This window comes from Centruroides vittatus, unplaced genomic scaffold (assembly GCF_030686945.1).
Source record: "Centruroides vittatus isolate TY-2023 unplaced genomic scaffold, ASM3068694v2 contig_579, whole genome shotgun sequence".
NCBI lineage: Eukaryota > Metazoa > Arthropoda > Arachnida > Scorpiones > Buthidae > Centruroides > Centruroides vittatus.
In genome coordinates, this window is record NW_027122347.1 from 158,234 (window position 1) to 177,391 (window position 19,158).

At 29.2% G+C, this 19,158-nt stretch overlaps 1 protein-coding gene across 2 annotated transcripts in view; it reads right to left on the reverse strand.

Moving 5' to 3' along the window:
* Window positions 1-19,158, reverse strand: part of LOC136979126 (1-phosphatidylinositol 4,5-bisphosphate phosphodiesterase classes I and II-like) — a 109,027-nt gene that overhangs the window by 24,608 nt on the left and 65,261 nt on the right. For both annotated transcript variants that reach the window (XM_067275052.1, XM_067275053.1), the window contains exon 4: window positions 14,735-14,875. In XM_067275052.1, the coding sequence (XP_067131153.1) occupies window positions 14,735-14,875 (141 nt within the window). The remainder of the gene's footprint in view (window positions 1-14,734; window positions 14,876-19,158) is intronic.

Sequence of the window (19,158 nt, forward strand, 5' to 3'; positions counted from 1 at the left end):
TCTTCTCCTCTTGCTCCTCCACTTCTTCTCATTGTGCTTCCTTAGTTCTCTTGCTTATTTTTCTTTTTTTCCTCTTGTTTCCAAGTTTTCTCTTGCTCCTCCATCTTTTCTTCTAGTTCTGCTTCCTTTTCTTCTTCTCCTCTTGCTCCTCCATCTCTTCTAGTTTTGCTTTCTATTTTTCTTCTCTTCTTCTTCTCTTTTCCCTCTTGCTCCTCGATTTCTTTTTCCTCCAGTTCGTCTTCTTTTTCATTCTTTAGTTCTCCGGCTTATTTTGTTTCTGATTCCGCTTGTTCTTCGCCTTCATCACTTTTCTTGTTGGAATATATTTTACAGTTTACGACTCATTTTAAAGGATTGCCAACGCCATAAACGAGTTTATAAATCGCAGCATCTCTAAACTGTAACACGAGATAAGTTTGTGTACTTTTAAAAATTTTTAAATTATGCAAATTTGCCTTGGCGATACGCAACCTCCGTGAAAATTCTTAGTTCGAAAAATATTTATATAGGAGTTCGATTTAACGATACCGCAGAATTCTTATCTGCATAGATAATAATTATTATTATTCGTGTTAGATATGGCACAGTTTGAAATTAACTCGGAATTTAAAAATCGATAAACGAAGCGAAATATCTTTTTAATAATATAAACGAGTTTCCTGTAACCGGGAATGCACAGTACATAACTTTGTATTGCAAATGGCACTGTTATCATTAAATCACACGACTTTCGAATATGTTTGCAGTCCTCGCTATTATAATCAAACTTCGATTTAGCGCCATATAAGCCGAGTCTGAAACGTTTAGTAATACACTATTATTTACAAGGGTGGAACTATTTGGCTTGCGCTATATCGAAGTTTGACTGATACATATTTCTTATTGTTTGAGATACTTCAATTTAGCGCCAGTCCCGTTTTAGTGCCAATTTAAGAGGCAAACGAATTACGGCGCTAAATCGAGGTTTGAGCGTAAATCTTTAAAGGAGGGTTCGTTTGAATTTTTGTTTTGTAAATGGCAAAAATGAAAAAATGCAATAGCTTTTTAAGTTTAGAATTTAATCACTATTTTGATTGTTTTTCTTAAATTAAAATTTAATTTATATGCAGTAAAAATATACTGCCACAATAAATGTATTATTTACAATGTTAAGTCGTCAGTAGAGAACACTTAAAGAAAGTCTTCTCTAGAGGAAAGAATAAAGTAAAATAAAATAAAACTGTAAACTGAATCGAAATATTTATGGATATTTTTTTTTCCAGACAAATCAAAATAAGCGAAGCGAATTAATCCAGTCACTAACGGCTCTTTTAATTGTAAAAACTAGAATTTGTTATGCATTCGGCATGCAGTTATGCAGGATAGCCCATGAGACAGTTAACCATTTCCGTTTTATTAATATTTTCAACTGCTATACATTACTACCGAAATCTTCGAGAGAGGAGCCGGCAGTGGCGAGCTATCCTACGAGGAAAAGGGGCAATTGCGTGGGGCCCCACCAACGGTTGATCCCAAACAATTCTTTTACAAAAAAATATTTTTCCAAAAAAATTTCCCGGAAGAAAAATATCCGAACGTGGGGCCCACTCTAATTCAAATTTGAGTGGGCTCCACAAAACTGGGATATTTTTTCTCGCGTTTACGGGCCCTCTAAATTTAATGTTAATTTTACTAACAAAAAATAGAATTAATAAAGAAACATTCTAAATATTTCATTTGTTAAAAGAAAATAAAACCAAAAAAAATGGCCTCCCAAGCTTTCGACAGTCTCGCTTACAAACAAATTCAGCGTGCGATCCGTACAAGTGTACCACGAAACAAGACACGGTTGGGCCACCCTCACAGAAATGAATTATATTATTTAAAATTAAAAACACAAAAATAATAATTCGTGAATTAATGTAATAATAAACGACTTTTTCCATATTTTCGGATTTCCGTATCATATATTCAGCGTAAATGCAAAATCTGCCGCCTTATCGCGCGCGCAACAAAATCGTTAAAAGTTTCCCCCTCTCTCCTCTCTCTCCTCTAAGAATGCATCAAATTACAAGAATTCCAAAAATATTTCACCTCTACATATTATAAAACTATTTTCCGAGCGTGGTAACAACATAAAGCTATTTTCCACATCTGTGACCGGAGAGATCTTTTACAAATTTATCACTCGGCGCGTGCATTTTTCAGCTCCTTTGTTAGTTGACAAATTTCGACCGCAATCGATGTCGTATGCAAATCTGTCGAGAAATTCCACGTTCTACACTCGGACGAAACGGGATCGATGTAAAGTTTTTGGAGAAAAGGGGGGGTTGAAATGATAAGGGATCCTGTTTTTGGTATCAGTTAATTTACAGGAACTTATGTATAATTTAAACTTTCGCGTAGAACACGTATAATAAATGACAGCACGTGCCAAGTTACACGATAAGCAGGTGACACTGTAAGTTAGCATGGAACGGTGACAAGAATCTGTTTCCCCCCTTTTCTAAGGGGGAAGTGTCACTGATGACTACTTAATTATTTTTTTTTACCTCAACAGCAGTTAAGAATTTTTTTTTTATAATATTAATGCTAAAAATCACGTGACAATAAACAAAACTACTCTATTAACAACTACAATTGCCAGCGTAATTTACATTTATATCGGTAGTCTGAATGCTGTCGAGTCCGATGGTGTCAATGGTTAAATGAGAAAAAATACGAATTTATTTTAGATAACAATTAAACTTTCTTAGAAATAATCGAAATTCAATTGTATTTAATTAAAATTTATCGAAATTTTCTCTATATTTTCTTATTTATTATTATTATAAAAACGTCATTAACGTTATCGAAAGGATGGAACGGTTTTTAAATGCGGTTTGATTCTATGTAATTTGATTCTACTATTTTTATTTTTATTATTCTTTTATAAAAACGATAAATATATATTTATTCATATTATAGAACTTTTATGACGTAAAATATTTTTTTTTTTACTCCTTTACAAGACAAGAGAAAATTGATAAGGATCAATTTTTAAAACAATTTTATGCAAAAATACATTTGCATTTTCCGCAAGTTAGCGGCAAAACTAAAATAAAATAAATCAAAAATGCATTTATTTTTTTGTTCTTTGCTCTTTTTAACTGCAACGAATTTTGTGCTTTAAATTTAACCACAACAATAAAATTCATTTCAACGCTCTCCCCTAGATGGCGCTAGAGTCTGGAAAGTGAAAAAAAAATCAATCAATTTCGCATATTTAAATTTTCATTTATTGTAATTGACATTTTTATTACTTTAATCGTGATTAATATCTTAATTGCGTTTAAGAAATTGATTAAATTTTAGTGTGACGTCACGGTAGATTAATTCTTCGATTTATTACGTAATAATATGATAGGGAAAGTTAGTGTTTTTTTTTTTTTTAAATTTCCCTGACTTTTTTGCTTTCGATTTTTTTTCTTTACTGAAAGTTTTTCACTTATAGCAACAAATGCAGCTTCTTAGAGCACAATCTATTTAGTCCATAAAGATGATACACTAGATATTGAGATAGCTCCTTTATCCTTTCTTTTTTTTTTGAGAAGAGAGAGAGAGAGAAAAAAATAAATAAAGAGAAAAGAAACACAATCCAGATACTACTACTACTTGATGATGATAGTTTATGAAATAAATATGTCGTAATAATCAAGAAGCTGCAACTTCTAGATTTATCAGATTAATTTTGATCTTCATTAACTATAATCTGAATTGATATTACATTAACATTATAGAATTATTTTATTGTAATTATAGAAATGATCTTTAAAACAAAGCAAAATTTCACTCAATTCTAGCATATTAATAAGAAAAACATAAATTAATCATTATTATTCTTATTAGTTCTGCTATCTATAGAGGTTTTCTGCCACACTCGATACAGTGCTACCATTTGTTTACCTCTAGACACCTAAATCGAGTATGGCAGTAAACTGAAGAATTACTAGGGTGATTTGGTGACAACGGTGTCTTCAGTACAAAAACATCACACAATAATTCACGGATATAAAAGGGTTTTCTAATATTTTGGGGACAATCTGCTGGCAAGTATTAATCGGCGCAAAACGAGAGTGATATTATTTAGGAAGGCGCTATATCGAGGTTTGTCGATGTTGGTTAAGTACTCGAGATACTAGTACAAGATTCTATAACAAACTTAACAGTTTTTCTACAATTTATATAATACAAAAGCTGTTTTTTTAAATATATATTGTTTAAAAAAAATCAATTTAAAAATAGCTTTCAAATAGAAAAAAAAAATCCTAAATTTAAATTTTTACATTGCTTTTAAAATTATAACCAGATTAAAGAGCTAAAATCAAAAGCAAATATCGTAGTTAAAAAAAAAAAAAAATATATTCTCTGTCAGAAAAACTCCTCTTTTATACAAAAATAACACTTGTGTAAGCAAAAAAGTAAGTTTTTCTTCCTCTTTTTCTTTAATAACATATAATATTTTTCGTATGATTTTCATAAAATTTTAAAATTCAGATATTCTGGATAAACTATATTTGAAAAGAGGGAAAAAATAAATATATTTAAAAAAAATAAAGGAAGAGGAATTGATATTTTACACACAAAATAAAACTTTTAAATTGATATATATATATATATTTTTTTAAAATAAATATTTATTCTTTCAGAGTGGGATGTTCTCGTATCCTTTTAGAATACTCCACCCTCTTTGGCAATTTTTTAAATAAGTTTATTAAAAAATTCGTATGTAAAGCGTTTCCCTGCACACCCATTCTGAGGGCGGTTTTCGAAAGTTAGGGTGGAGATTTAATGGATAAGGTAGTAATGGCATAAATTTCGCATGTTGATAGAAAATTGTTGGAGTAGCTCAAACGTCGCCATTTTTTTCCCCTTGAATAGAATATAATTTATAGAGAAATTTCTGTATTTTATACAGAAACTTTTTATATAAAAATGTTAAGTTAATTTCCTCATCTAAATCGTGAATAAATTATCTTCGTCTGAAATTCTTTTACTTATTTTAGAGGATTTTGGAAAAATTTAGCTCACACACACACACACACGATCATATATATATTTAAGCTGATTTTTGAAGCCATTGAGACATTCCTATACAAAAATTAACCTCTCTTACATAGAAATGATCCTTTTATATTAAAAATTATTAATTTTATTTTCCCAAAGTATAGAATTTTCCTAATTACGAATTAGTATCATCTGAAGCTCTGATACTCAATATTTTAAAGGTTTACAATCTTGTCTGGAGGACTCCAGTAAATTTAGCTCATTTAGGCAAAACTTTGTCACTAATATTCTTTATTTTGAGATATTTTCCAAAAGAAAAGATCAATTTTTATTCCGAAATGAACATTTTTCCGTGCTTAGAATCCCTAGTTTAAGAATCTCAGACGTTAAGATACTGAAAATGGATACCGAACACTTAAAATTTTCATATTTCCTACTAAAGATGATGACTGTTTTGATAAGAGCCTTATTGCCAAACCAGTATCACTTACAAGTGCAATGAAATATGCAAATATATTACACATTAAGCAATTTGTTACCGAAAAAATAAGTCTCATAAAGAGATGCAATCGGATTTCAATGATCCTAAACGTAAAAATAAAGCATTGGGCGGAGTTGTTTAGTATGAAAACAAGGCATTAAAGCTGAACTGAATATTTATTAAGAGTCTCGCAAGAGTATTCCAGTAAAAATATTCAGTATAATATCTTTTAATGTACTGTATTATATTTATGTGCTACTCTAGTAACAATTACACTACGTATTTGCATATGCTCTTTTGTGTAGTTAAGTACTACGAAAAGTTATAAAATCCGTTTCAATTTGTGTAAGATATTTCTTTCCATATTTTAAAAACAAAGTTAAGTAATGCCAGAAACATCCTACAGGCAAAAGCTCAATCGATTTTTTTTCCTTTTCCTCCTCTTTTTTTTTTCCTTCTCGAAACAGATCGATCTATTTTAGCGCTTCGAGAAAATACTATAAAAGAAATAAAAAAATAAAAATGACGTAACAAAATACAGTGACGTAACTGACTTCTTTGATCAATTAACGCTGACGTATTTTATCGCGTGACGTAAGTTATCGGCGATCGTTTGTTGCGCCTCTTCAACAACTATCGCCAGCGACAAGTCACCTACAAGTAAGAGCTTTATCGCGCAACGTCTAAGAATCTCTCTCTACACACACACATACACGTACAGTACATACACACACTACACAATTCGACACGTCATTCTGACGCAACGAGCGGAAGATCTCGTTAAACGAACACGGTAGATCGGTAGAGAAAATATTAAATCGAGTTTAAATGAAGTCGAAAATGGATTAGGAATGTCAAACTAAATTAAATTAAAGCTAAAACTAACAGAAGCCATACAAACTAGTTCATCCAATGATTTCCCTGGATGCTTTGACATTACGACGCAAACGACGCGTCGTGACGTAATGTGTCCACGAGGTAATGATGCAGATGAGCCGAAAGGAAATCACGCTTTTCTACAAAATTGATTGCTATTTAAATTGGTGATAAATTTAATTGGAAAAAAAAAAAATGGCTGCTTAAAATACGAAGTGACGGTGCCATCGTGTCGCCGACATCTTGCTCAGTTACGTGGCGTCGCTTCTCAAAATTTAAATTTATCGATAGTTTCGTATCGAAATTCTAGTTTTTGCCATATTTTTCTTATATAAAAATCTTTCACCGTGTTTTTTTAAAAATCTAAACTAACTTCCTGCTTATTGCCTTCTTGTTTATATATATATATATATATATATATATCCTGATGCTATAGATAATTTCACGATTCGATTGTGAAACTTGAGAAAATCCTATAAAAAAAATGTTTTTCTTTTCTAAAATCCTTTTTTCTGAACTGAAAATAACGCTCAATAAAAGATGAAATACTAGAATTTCTGAGATTATAAGAACAATTTTGTGGTTTGCTATTTTCCACAAAATTTAAAGTATAAATTATGTTTTAAAAAGCACGAGTGCCGCCCGCATTTTAACGAGACCCTCGATATAACGAATTTCGAATTATCATCACGAGGGAAAGAAAATTAATGCTTCCGTAACGTTAAAATTACGTGTAAACAACGATGGGAATTTTAAGAACGGGTGTTCTACTACGATAATTAAAGACCTTAATATAATGCAAATTACATAGGATGGAAAAATTAGACGTTTTGTATTAAGGAACCACAAACAATATCAAAAATAAATACATCGGATACATTTTTGATGCACAATTAACGAGCTAAAACGTATTAAGAACGCACCAACACTCAATATGCTTCTTAATAAAGATTCTATAACTGAAAAATTAATCAAAATATTCGAAAATTTTCTGAATTTCCTGTTAAATCGAAACATTTTTAACACGCAAACATGATCTACAACTATATTGCCACGCGGTATATAGAAAGCAAAGGGATTTTTTTCGATCTGCAACACGCAAAACTCAAGCACTTCGTGAAAACTTTGCTTACAAATGCAATATTAAAATTTGTTTCATATGTATATATCAATAAAAATATGCAAGATAAACGATTTTTATTATATTCGATTTTGAAGTAAACTTTATAGTAAATTTATTAAAAATTTCTATCGATTTCGATTAAGAGTTATTCATAAAATTCTAAGAATAATCTTTTTGATTTGATTTTTCCTGGTATTGAATTTACGCGCGTGCATAGAGATGCAGTGTTACGTTTAAAGTTACGCACGCGTTTAGAAGTGTACAGAATAAACGCGTGTATAAGAAAATGCTCTGTTAGAAACTTAAAAATAAAATGAAGATAACCTTCATTATTGGCTACTCTTTCACTTGAGAGATTCAGTATCGTTTTAAAACCCATCTTTACAATGAAAGTTCCTTCATAAGAAATTCACTATCGTTTAGAAACGGATGCCAAGTTCCTTAATGACAGGTTCAATGAACTTGGTTTTAGATGGGCACATCCGTTAATAGGATTTTATTTATTAAGGATGCCTTTTTTTTAAGTACAGTAACTCTCTCTCCAGTGTAACAAACTACTCTATGTTAACGATCTTACGAATAGCCACATAACGAAAAGTCTCTCAGGTGTTACGAAAGATAAATAGAAAAATAATCAGAATCTATACAAAATTAATTACCATGCATCTTAAATAAACAAGGAAGCAAAAATGCCCCACTCCTTAAGCAAGAAATGGGGGGGTTTTTTTGGAGGGGATAAAATCTTGAACGAAATTGAACTAGAACCGAATTTACTGATTAAAATAAACTTCTTTGAAAACTGTCACAAACAATGTCTAGCTAATTACCAATCGTTGACGACTTTGCTAATTTACACTACGCTGCTTCCTATCCCCAAAGATTAATGAACTGTCCATTTTAATATCTTTTGCATCGGTAACTTCCCTATGCAAACAAGCAAATATTATTATTATTATTACAAATATAAATAATTTATTTACAGTCATCTTTGTTTGAAATATACATACATAAAGATATGTGAACTTATTTTAAATATCAAATAGAATTATTAAATAGTAAATTATATTCTTTTTTTAAAAATCATTCATAAATCATATCAAATAAATCGATATTTTTTCTCTTTATTTGATCGTTATAGAATTAAAAAAAAATTTATATTACCTTATAATTACCTTTTCTGATATAATTTAAATTTTATTTTTTTTAAATGTAATTCAATATTTACATTAAAAAACAGTTTTCTTATCATTAAAAAAATTCAATTTTGAAAACATTTTTGATTATAGACCCTTCAAAATTAAATTTTTTCAATATTACTAGATTTTCCCTTGTCTTTCATTAATTTAGGGAAAATATTCTGCAATTTCCCTAACATGCAAAAAATTACTGTTTATAATTATCATATTAAGCCATATAATGCATTTATCGAATTAAATTTGAACTCAGTGATGCATTGATAAAAGTTTTAAAATTTTCCCAAATATCCCCGCAGTTAAAAGAATTCGAGAAGTTTAGGGAAATTCCTTGTATTTTAACATATTTTTATTTGACAGAAATATTTCGAAAAATTGTTCAAACTGTAGATTTAAGCATTTTCGGATACATTTCGACATTTCAAAAAATTTCCCTAAACTCGGGGATATTGAGTACATTTCCCTAATTTTACAGGGATATTTAGAGAAATTTCGCTAAATTTTTAGATATTTGAATTTTTTTTTCTAACTGATATTATTTTTCTTTAGTACACCGTATAATAAGTTTTTTCTTCGGGTTTATTATTTTAAACGGATGGCATTTTAATCAATTTATCAAAAGACTAATTTATTTATTTATTTACCCGACTTATACTAATTTTTTTCCCCTGTCAAAATAAATATCCTTTACGATAGCTATATGTTCTTTACGTAATTTGCTTCCTTCGGAAGTAAAAATTCTTTTATGGACGAGGGAGGGGAAACGAATTCGTATAATCAGCGATACCAATGGAGAATTTTCTGTAAATATCCAATTACAATTCGGTTAGAGTCAAAATTTACATTCGATGAGATTAAATAAACCTAGAATTAATTTCTCCAAGTATGAATGTTTAATGTTCACTAATTATTAATAAAATACATAATGAAATTAATTGATTAATCTTTTTTCTTTTCTAAATGCTGAATATTCATTTATCTATCTTATTTTTTTTTAATCAGGGATTTTTTACACGCGGTTTTATTATGATTAGCATTCTAAATGTATAAAAAATTTTATTTACTTTCTTAAAATAACATATAAAAAAGATTTCGTGACAGTTCTTCACTATATATAATTAGAGTTTCGACATTAGAAAACAATAACTTCTGATAACTTTCTCTCCAGGAATCAGTTTTTCTTATTTTTTCTCCTTTCCTCCAGACTCTATGGCGTAGATATAACTATAAATATTGATAAGGTCTCATTTAAAATAATTGGATTTCTTTTTTTCCCGGATTTTGTGAGTTGTAGAATATAATTTTCTGCAAGAATATATATATATATTTTTTTTTATTTCGAGAAATTTCCCGTTATTCACGCTACTTGACCTGTAACTTACAGTTTCTTGTTACGTAAATAAGTCTAGTAACCTTTCTTCACTTCCGGATCATCCATCTTTGCTATATTTACTTGTCGATAAACTCCGCCCAAACTTTCTAACTTATTTTAAAGAATTCGACTCCGCCCAAATTATATATTTTATATTAACTCTTCCTCTTTGTTTTTGTATACAAATAATTTATTTTCTTTTACTACGTATAATCCGAAAGGGAATTGGAGTAAAGTATACGCTCTGACGCATAAATTAGAATAATTTTTTTTGAAGAAATAACATTTGTTTTGTAAATTTATTACAGAAATAGAGAAGAATTTCTGTATTGTGTATTGCGTCACAACTATAGAAGCGTTACAACCCTCTTCTTTTATGTATATGCCAGGCGGATTGTAAAATGTTTCTGTCTGTATGTCTGTCTGTTGCCGGCATTTACACTCACAATTACTGTAGGTGTTCTTTAATTGTCACGCTTTTAATATTTTATATGAATATATGTGTGCGTACGTATGTATATACTATAGTAAGTATATGCTTAGTATAGGCCTATATATATTTGATAAAATAATAAAATTATACTGAAAACAATGTTACTCTGCCAAAAAATATAATAAAATAAAAAAATTCAAACAAAAATATTTCATAAATTTCCAATTTTTCAAAACAAACTTTATAACTTATTCACAGCGATGTATTAAATGATGTGACAAACACACATACAGACGAAATAAAATTATAAATAACGTATTTAAATATATATAAGCTTATGTAAAATAGAAATATTCTTTATGAATAAGTGAAAGAGGAGATTTAAATGCCGTTAAGATTCGTGTAATGTGACGTATACGCGACGCGTACATATACGTTACGAATTCGTCATGTATACGTCAGAAATTTAAATATATATAGAAAAAAATTAAACTTAAAAAAAAAATTATTTCGGTTTTATTTTTTTTAAATATTTCTAGCAAATTTAAATTCTTTTATCTAATTTTACAGATTATTCAAATTCTCGCCGATCATTTATCATCTTCCATCTTTTTCATGATAAAGCTGTTACCTTATAACTATCAATTTTTCTTCAATTTTCGACATTTTACGGTTATCGCTTTCATTAATTTCGAATCTAAGTCGTTTTAAGATGAAAAAATTGTATAATCATCTTTAATAATCATCAAAAATTCAATATCATCCAATCAATTTTTAACGTGTCGATGAGCGCGCGTCACGTCGCGCCGCGCCGCGACACTGGCGATAAACGATTTAATATCACATTTTCTATTTCAATTCATAAAAAAGCATTTTAAATAAAATATATGCACATGAAAATTGAAACTGTTTTACATAACAGAAGAAGGAAAAAGAAAAAAATAAATAATCTATCGTTTAAAGTCGATCGCGCTCACGCACGGCGCGACGCGTCACGCAAATACCTTATAAAGCAAATAAGTTATAAAATAAACTAAATTTAAACACGCTTACGAGCTAAATGCGTACAATTTTAATTCTATAAATCTATTTAATTCTTTAAAACATGCGTTATTATTAAGGTAGAAGAGCGTAACTAGTATGGCGTGACCAAAGAAACATTTAAATGAGATGAGGAACATTTCTCAAATAATTAGAAACAGCACGAGTTCAATTAAGAGAGCTTAGTTCACTTTACATACTTTTCTAGTTTATCTAATTAAAATTTACATTACTTGCGCAAAATTCTATTGTTACTATAACAGCATAAGGCCAAATTCCATAAATACGAAGCGCGCGCGCGAAGGAAGAATCACGCGCTGTATTTAATCACCAGAAAGTTTCCACTACTTCTAAATGTGTAGCATTAATATTGTAGCAATAAATGGATAAAATAACCTTTCCAGTAGGCATTAGCAACACAATAAACAAGATGGAAGCGTGATATTTGCAACATAATGCCTTAATAGAAAAATGTTCACGTCTGTAAGATGGCCGAAATCTATAGATTAGATTTATTAATAGAAATTCGAACCGTTCTTCCACGTTAATATAATATCGATACTCTACTACTAAGGGAATATTTCTATAGAAGCGAGTAAGATAAATAAGTACAGTAGTGTGTGTTATATATAGAACGATGATACTCCATCACTCGTTTCAACTTCAAACTTCACGTGTCGATAGAAGGTAAACGATGACGAATACATTTGATAATTTTAATTAAATAATTGGATAATTCTCTAGTGTTTCGATAACGAACGTGATTATAATTATAGTAGCAAAGGGGAGAAAATTACGTTGGATGATTATATGCTTATATCGGGTTTTGATGGAGAAATAAACGTTGTAGAGGGTAGAGTTTTTACATGTTGTAGATGTGTTAGAATATGTTTAAAATAATCTCTTATAAAATATTACTCACATTTTTATCAAATTAAAATAAAACGAGGTCTTTTGTATTTATTTCAAACTCCATATAACGCAGAATTCGCTTCCAAATGAGGAAAATGCGTTATAAACGTAAAAATATTTTTACATTTATTCTATCATTTCTCCAACTTTGAAATTCATTAAATCGATTTATAAAAATTTCATTTGGCAAATTAAAATCTACGAATTCTTTATAAGCGGGCTAATTTCAAACGAAAACTATTAAGTAAACCTGATTCATACTTAAAAAAACCATGAAAATATGAATTAGCATCGCTTATAACGAGTTAAATGGATACGTTATATACGAGAAATTAGTTTTCATTTATAATGTTCGATGTGTAATGAATATTTCTTCCATTTTTACGCCGAATCCTATCATTTTCGCAGACTCGGCGTTAAAAAACAGGACTACTGTTAAAAACCCGCTTATAACGAATTATTATTTAATATATATTATGTATCGTATTCATCCAAACTGACATTAAACTAGAAATTGATTAATCTCTTTAAGATAACGCTTCAAGAGTAACATTTATCACATTAACGCATGTTATTACTGTAGCATTAAGTGTACTGTCATAGTAAAATATGGCATTTCTCTACAACGCACACTGAACAACAAAAACTGAGAAACATGTTTTACGAATATATTTTTTTATATAAATGGTCTCCACTCTTGGCATCTCAATTATTCAAACCACAATAGAAAAAAAAGGGGGTGAGCCTTTAAAGACTTAATAGCATCATATATTTTCGAATACATTGTCACAAACACGGCTTTTGCAGGCTATTACTATCGAAAAACTAACCATAAGTTCTCTTTAACAATCATGTGCCAATGACAACTTTTTTTTTTAAAAAAAAAAGGTATTTCGGATCAGAAAATTGGATTTTTTTTAAGATTTACTTGTTCGATATTTCGGGGTGGTTCTTAGATTATATATTTATCTCAGATCAATCTCTTGTGCCATACGTGAACATGTTCGTGTTGACTTTGGATCGAAGTAGCAAGGGGAAGCTGCCAAAAGAAACTAACAGGTGCTCCATACCTTGTTTGTAGAGCCTTCGGATTGTCACGATAAGATATAACCTATCATTTTTTTAAAGTTTACTTTTCCCTCTTTCTTTCTTTTAAATGCGAGAAAAGGTTATTTCAAAAAGGTTAAAAGGTTATTTCTCAGTTTTAGTTTTCTTTCTTGAAATATTTTCCTTAATTTATAATCGTTTTCAAATTTTTTTTTTATCATTTGGCAACATTTAAAATAGGATTCTCGCCATTTCTCGTTTTATTCGTAAAGTATTTGAATAAATACGTAGGAAATTCGTTAAAATAATATATTTTTAATTCAAATTTAAATTATTTTAATAATATTATAATTAAAATTACAACAATACTTATAACAACATTCTCGCAATTATTCGATTTATACGAGAATTATTTAAATATTTTTGAAAGTGTTGCCAACTTAAAAATAATAATAAATAAATATATAAATGCTATTAAAATTTATACGAGTTTAAATTGGGTAGAATTAAATGATTTTTTGTGTGTTTTTCATAACTAAATTCTGTTTAATTGAATCAACAAGTACATTTGACTTTATTTACAAATATTGTTTTAGTTTAATAGTATTAATACCGTTATGGATACAATTAAACTCGCTTATAATGAATTATATCTTGCCAGAGAGGTGAATTATAAATGAGAAATTATAGTATTACAGTAGCGCAAACACGATACAGCTATAATAATAACTGACTCTAACAATAATAAATCGGGGTCGGATGACTGAAGCGGTTAAACGGGATCGAAAACGGGCGAGCAACAGCACAGAATTTTTCGGATGATGGGTGTGTCCTAGATATATTGAGCCTCGTCCCTCATCATCCAGAAGCATTATGGGCATGGCCTAACATAAGATGAATATGGAGAAATGGACCCTCTTAGTGTCCATAGAGCGGAAGGAGCCAAAAAATGGATCCAACAACGTATACAATGATTTTGAATGCTTTATATGGCTAATTTGCATTTAAAATTACCGCATTAGTAACAATAAAAACAATTCTAACAAAAGAAAAATAGATTCGAAAGCGCAAAAAACAGAAAAATCTCACTTATATAAAAAATTGACTTTATTTAAAACTAAAAGTCATCAACCTCATGCTACTAGAAATTGTCTTAAGTAACACTAATTTGCATAAATTTAATCCGGATTAAAATCGACACATGCGCCAAGGAAGAAAACAGCAAACTTACCAGAGCAACTTGCCTACAATTACAGCAAAAATTAATGAAGCTAACGTTGACTAAATCGGGCCCATGTACAACAGTAACGGTTTTATCTTCGAGCGGTGTATCAGAAGCACCCATGCTGACAGTATCACGAAGTCTTCCATCCTGAGAATAAAAATAAAAATAAAATAAATAAAAATTCGTCAGGCGTAAAAATTGTATTCCACACACTCACTAACAGAAACTATTTTCTGATAAAATGTCATCTCTTCAAAACTTACTTAACACAGTAACAGAGTTTGGTCAGGTTTTTACTTATTGATAACAAAAAAAAGTATATATATATATAAGTTATATCGTCGCTCCCTAGATGAAGACCTCAATTTCCGACATTATTGACCGCAGGTTGTAAAGCTTTATAAAATTTCCATTAGGAGCCACATGATGGAAAATAGTTTAGATAAGGTTACAAAATTTTTTTCTCCCTCATTGTATCGATTGTTAAGGTAGTCGATAGTGTTAAATACTTATTAAAAGTATATTTGTGACTGTCTTTATATGATGTATTACGTTACAAGCTGTACTTTTAACAAGTGAAAAGGAGGGAAAATGTTAAAAAGTGTGCGTTACTCTCGTTTATAAAACGTTTCAATTGTTAAAAAATATAAACATGTACTGTATATTTTTGGCAGAAAAAAAAAATAAATATTTACTCTTTAATAAATGAACATTATTAATTTCTTGTAAGTGTTCTGAGCTCTCTGTAGAAAGAACTATTAGTCGAATCTCAACCAAATTTCGCATACGTTCTATCCCGAGGAAGCAAATTCGATTTTCAGGAAAAAATTTATTTCGAATTTAAGCCACTAGGGCAAAATTTGGCGCTGATGTTCTTTTAATGTGCATATTACGTACGGTTTCTAACGAATTTCGGGAGTTAAGAAACAAAGCGTGATTAATTTTATTTCAATTACAAGTATGGGAAGTGGAACTGACGATTGTATTAAAGATATGGTTCTATGCGTCCTTTACTTCCATGCTCTAAAAACTATTTGCTTTTCTTCATTTTCTTAAGAATTCCATATTCAGGGGACCTCTCCGTATACCTTCTAAGTTCCGAAATTCCTTAAGTGCCGAGCTGGCATTACCGTTTCGTTGATAGAAGAACCTGACACTTTGTCTGATCGTGCGTTATACACGATCAAGCAAAGTGAGCACCACAACAATTCACCTCTCGAATAATTGTGAAGAACGTTTTACGAATCCTTTAATACCCGAAATTCCTTAGAAAACATGCGGAACATGCACATTAAGGAGACGGCAGCGCCATATTTCGCTCTAACGGATGAATTTTAAATTAAAATTGTCCCAAACATCGAAAGCGCATATTCAGGACAGTAGGAATACCAAATTTGACTAATAGTTGTTAAAGAATAGGTTTACAGCTATTCTTTAAAATAAAATTCATAAAACTTCATGTTTATAAATGAAGAAATGTTAATATTTTAAGAATTAAATTATAATTTCTCGAAGTTAAAATTATAAAACATGTAGCAACTATTTTTTTTTTTCCATTTAAAAGTGAAAAACTAAAAATAAAATGCAAGAAATTAAAGAAAAATAAATAAAAATGCAAAGAAATAGAAACATAAATAAAAGAATATGCAAAGGATTTAAATCCAAATAAAAGTAAGAGTTAAAGTTGTGTAAATAGAAACGAAAGAGAAGAACTTGCAGAAATGAACAAATAAATAAAAATACAAGCGTGTACATTGCAAGCAGAATTAAATTAAAATGCCAAAAAAAAACTTAGTAAAATGCAAAAAAGAACAGGGAGAAAAATAAAAAGGAGGGGGTCAAATATCAGCTGGAAAAAAAATTAATAGAAGCTGATAGAATCATGTGTAAACAAAAACAATTTAGTAAAAAAATTAAAGAAAAAACAAATGATAAAAATTAAAATACTCAGTAGCAAAATTAAAGCGGTAAGTTTTCTGCATTCACATCTAAGTTTTATATCTAAAATACATTAATTCGTTGTAAATAACACGTACGATTTAAAGTACTTAGGAAAAATAACAGAAACGTATATAAGCTGCCGTAATTAAAATTTTAACATTAGCTGAATGAAATTATGTTTACTGATGTATGAGAGCTGTTAATGTTGTTATTAATACTCTTTGCTAATGGTGGCGCTGCTGTTGTTGCTATTGCTATAAGACTCGCTGTAAGGTTACTACCTGCAGCGTCATCTATATTGACGTTGATGGTGGTATTACTGCAACTGTTGCTTGTAGTGGCGCTGTAGAGGCTATTGCTGTTAGCGGTAGAGGCGCTGCTGATGCTGTGACGGTGGTGGCGCTGCTACTAACAGCAGCGCCACACCATCCAATAGTATAGATATAAAACAAATTTCATAGATTTAGATGCGAAACAGTTTTACATTTTCTTCTTAAACAATAATTTATAAATTAAATAAAATTTAAAATATTTATAACAGATTATGTTTTCATCGTGCATAAATTATTAAATAATTTAAATATTCTTTCACATATTTAAAAAATAATACAATATAATATGTAAATTTAAAATAAATAACTTCAGATATTATCATAAATTTTTATGTATTTTAAATAATGGAGGAAGGAAAAAAAATTTCTTTTGACGTATGAAAATATGCAAAAATTCCATTTGCGTTACCAATCAGACGTAAAATCAAAAGCGAAGAGAGAAAATAATACGACTTTAATTAAAGAGTGAATGAAATGAATTGCATGCATCATTGCATGCAAAAATGCTTTTAATAAAGTTAAAGGATTAATTTGGCAAAGAAAAAACGCAAGAAAAAAAATTTATTTTTCTTATTTTCTTGAAAAAAGTCAATTTAAGAACAATGAGTTAAAGTTAAGAAGAGTTTCTGATATTTTCTGTGGCATAAAATGCGGTTATTCAAGCTAAATTGTGTGTGAATAATTTTTGTTTAATTAAAGATAGGTTTTTTCCCTCCTCCCCTCCGGCTTTAAACAAAATTTAGTAGAAAGTTGACTGATTTTATAAAAATTTTCATTTTCTCTCCCCCTCCCAAATTGTGGCTAAATATGTATTAAATTCGTCAAAAATACAAAAGATATTTATAAAAACAATCACAAAAACAATTTATTTCTGTGCGAAACGCAATCAGAATACACCAAAATGTAATTTAAAAACATTTTTTTTAAATCAAATGATTTTAAAAAACACAAATTTTAATTTGTTAAAATAGTTTAAAACATAATTTAAAATAGAAATTTAAAAAGACACAATTAACACAATTAAAAAGACAGTTAAAAAATATACAGCAACAGAACTAAATTAAAAATAATTTTAAAAATGAAACACACACATCAACAAAATTAAACATGATCAACGCAATTAAACACAATCGGTACATTAAAAAACACAATTAAACACAATCAGTACATTAAAAAACACAATTAAACACAATCAGTACATTAAAAAACACAATTAAACACAATCAGTACATTAAAAAACACAATTAAACACAATCAGTACATTAAAAAACACAATTAAACACAATCAGTACATTAAAAAACACAATTAAACACAATCAGTACATTAAAAAACACAATTAAACACAATCAGTACATTAAAAAACACAATTAAACACAATCAGTACATTAAAAAACACAATTAAACACAATCAGTACATTAAAAAACACAATTAAACACAATTAATAACATTATTAAAAGATGATTTCTCATTATCGAAATGAAAATATATGAATTTTTGTACGATGATTAATATGAGGGTGATTATTTTTCATTTAAGTTATTTTCACAGTTGTTGCTAATCAAATAAATATTCACTTTTACGAAATATTCGTTCATTAACAAATAAATAATTTAGAGGAAAAAATTAACCGAAATAATCAAACAAGTTAGTTAAGAATATTAAACAAACAAAAAAAAACAATGTAGACAATTACAAAACTAGGCGAAGGATAATAAACAATGTCACTTAATTTTGTTGTGATATTTATTATTACCATGTTTTATTCATGACGTCAAAGATATTCAACTTGTGTAAAAGATTGTTTTGACATCGTAAATATCTTATCAACAGGAATTCGTAAATGCTTTACAGTGCCACAACGGAAAAGATGGTCAATAAAATCATGTTTATTATGTTAAAATGCAAAAATATTCTGAAAGAAAATAATGACGTTGCTTCCGAAGAATGGTGAAGAATGGATACCATTCTCTGCTCGACATTACATTTTTTTTAAACAAGAATATTAATGATGTACGCTTGTCGATGGTTGATGATAAACATAAATGATACGAATGATTTACTATTCGCAATGTAACGAAACGTATGCAATTTGATAGTGATGGTTTTCCTACGATGGTGAGAGATTGGCACGCAAATAAATTAAATATTAACAAGT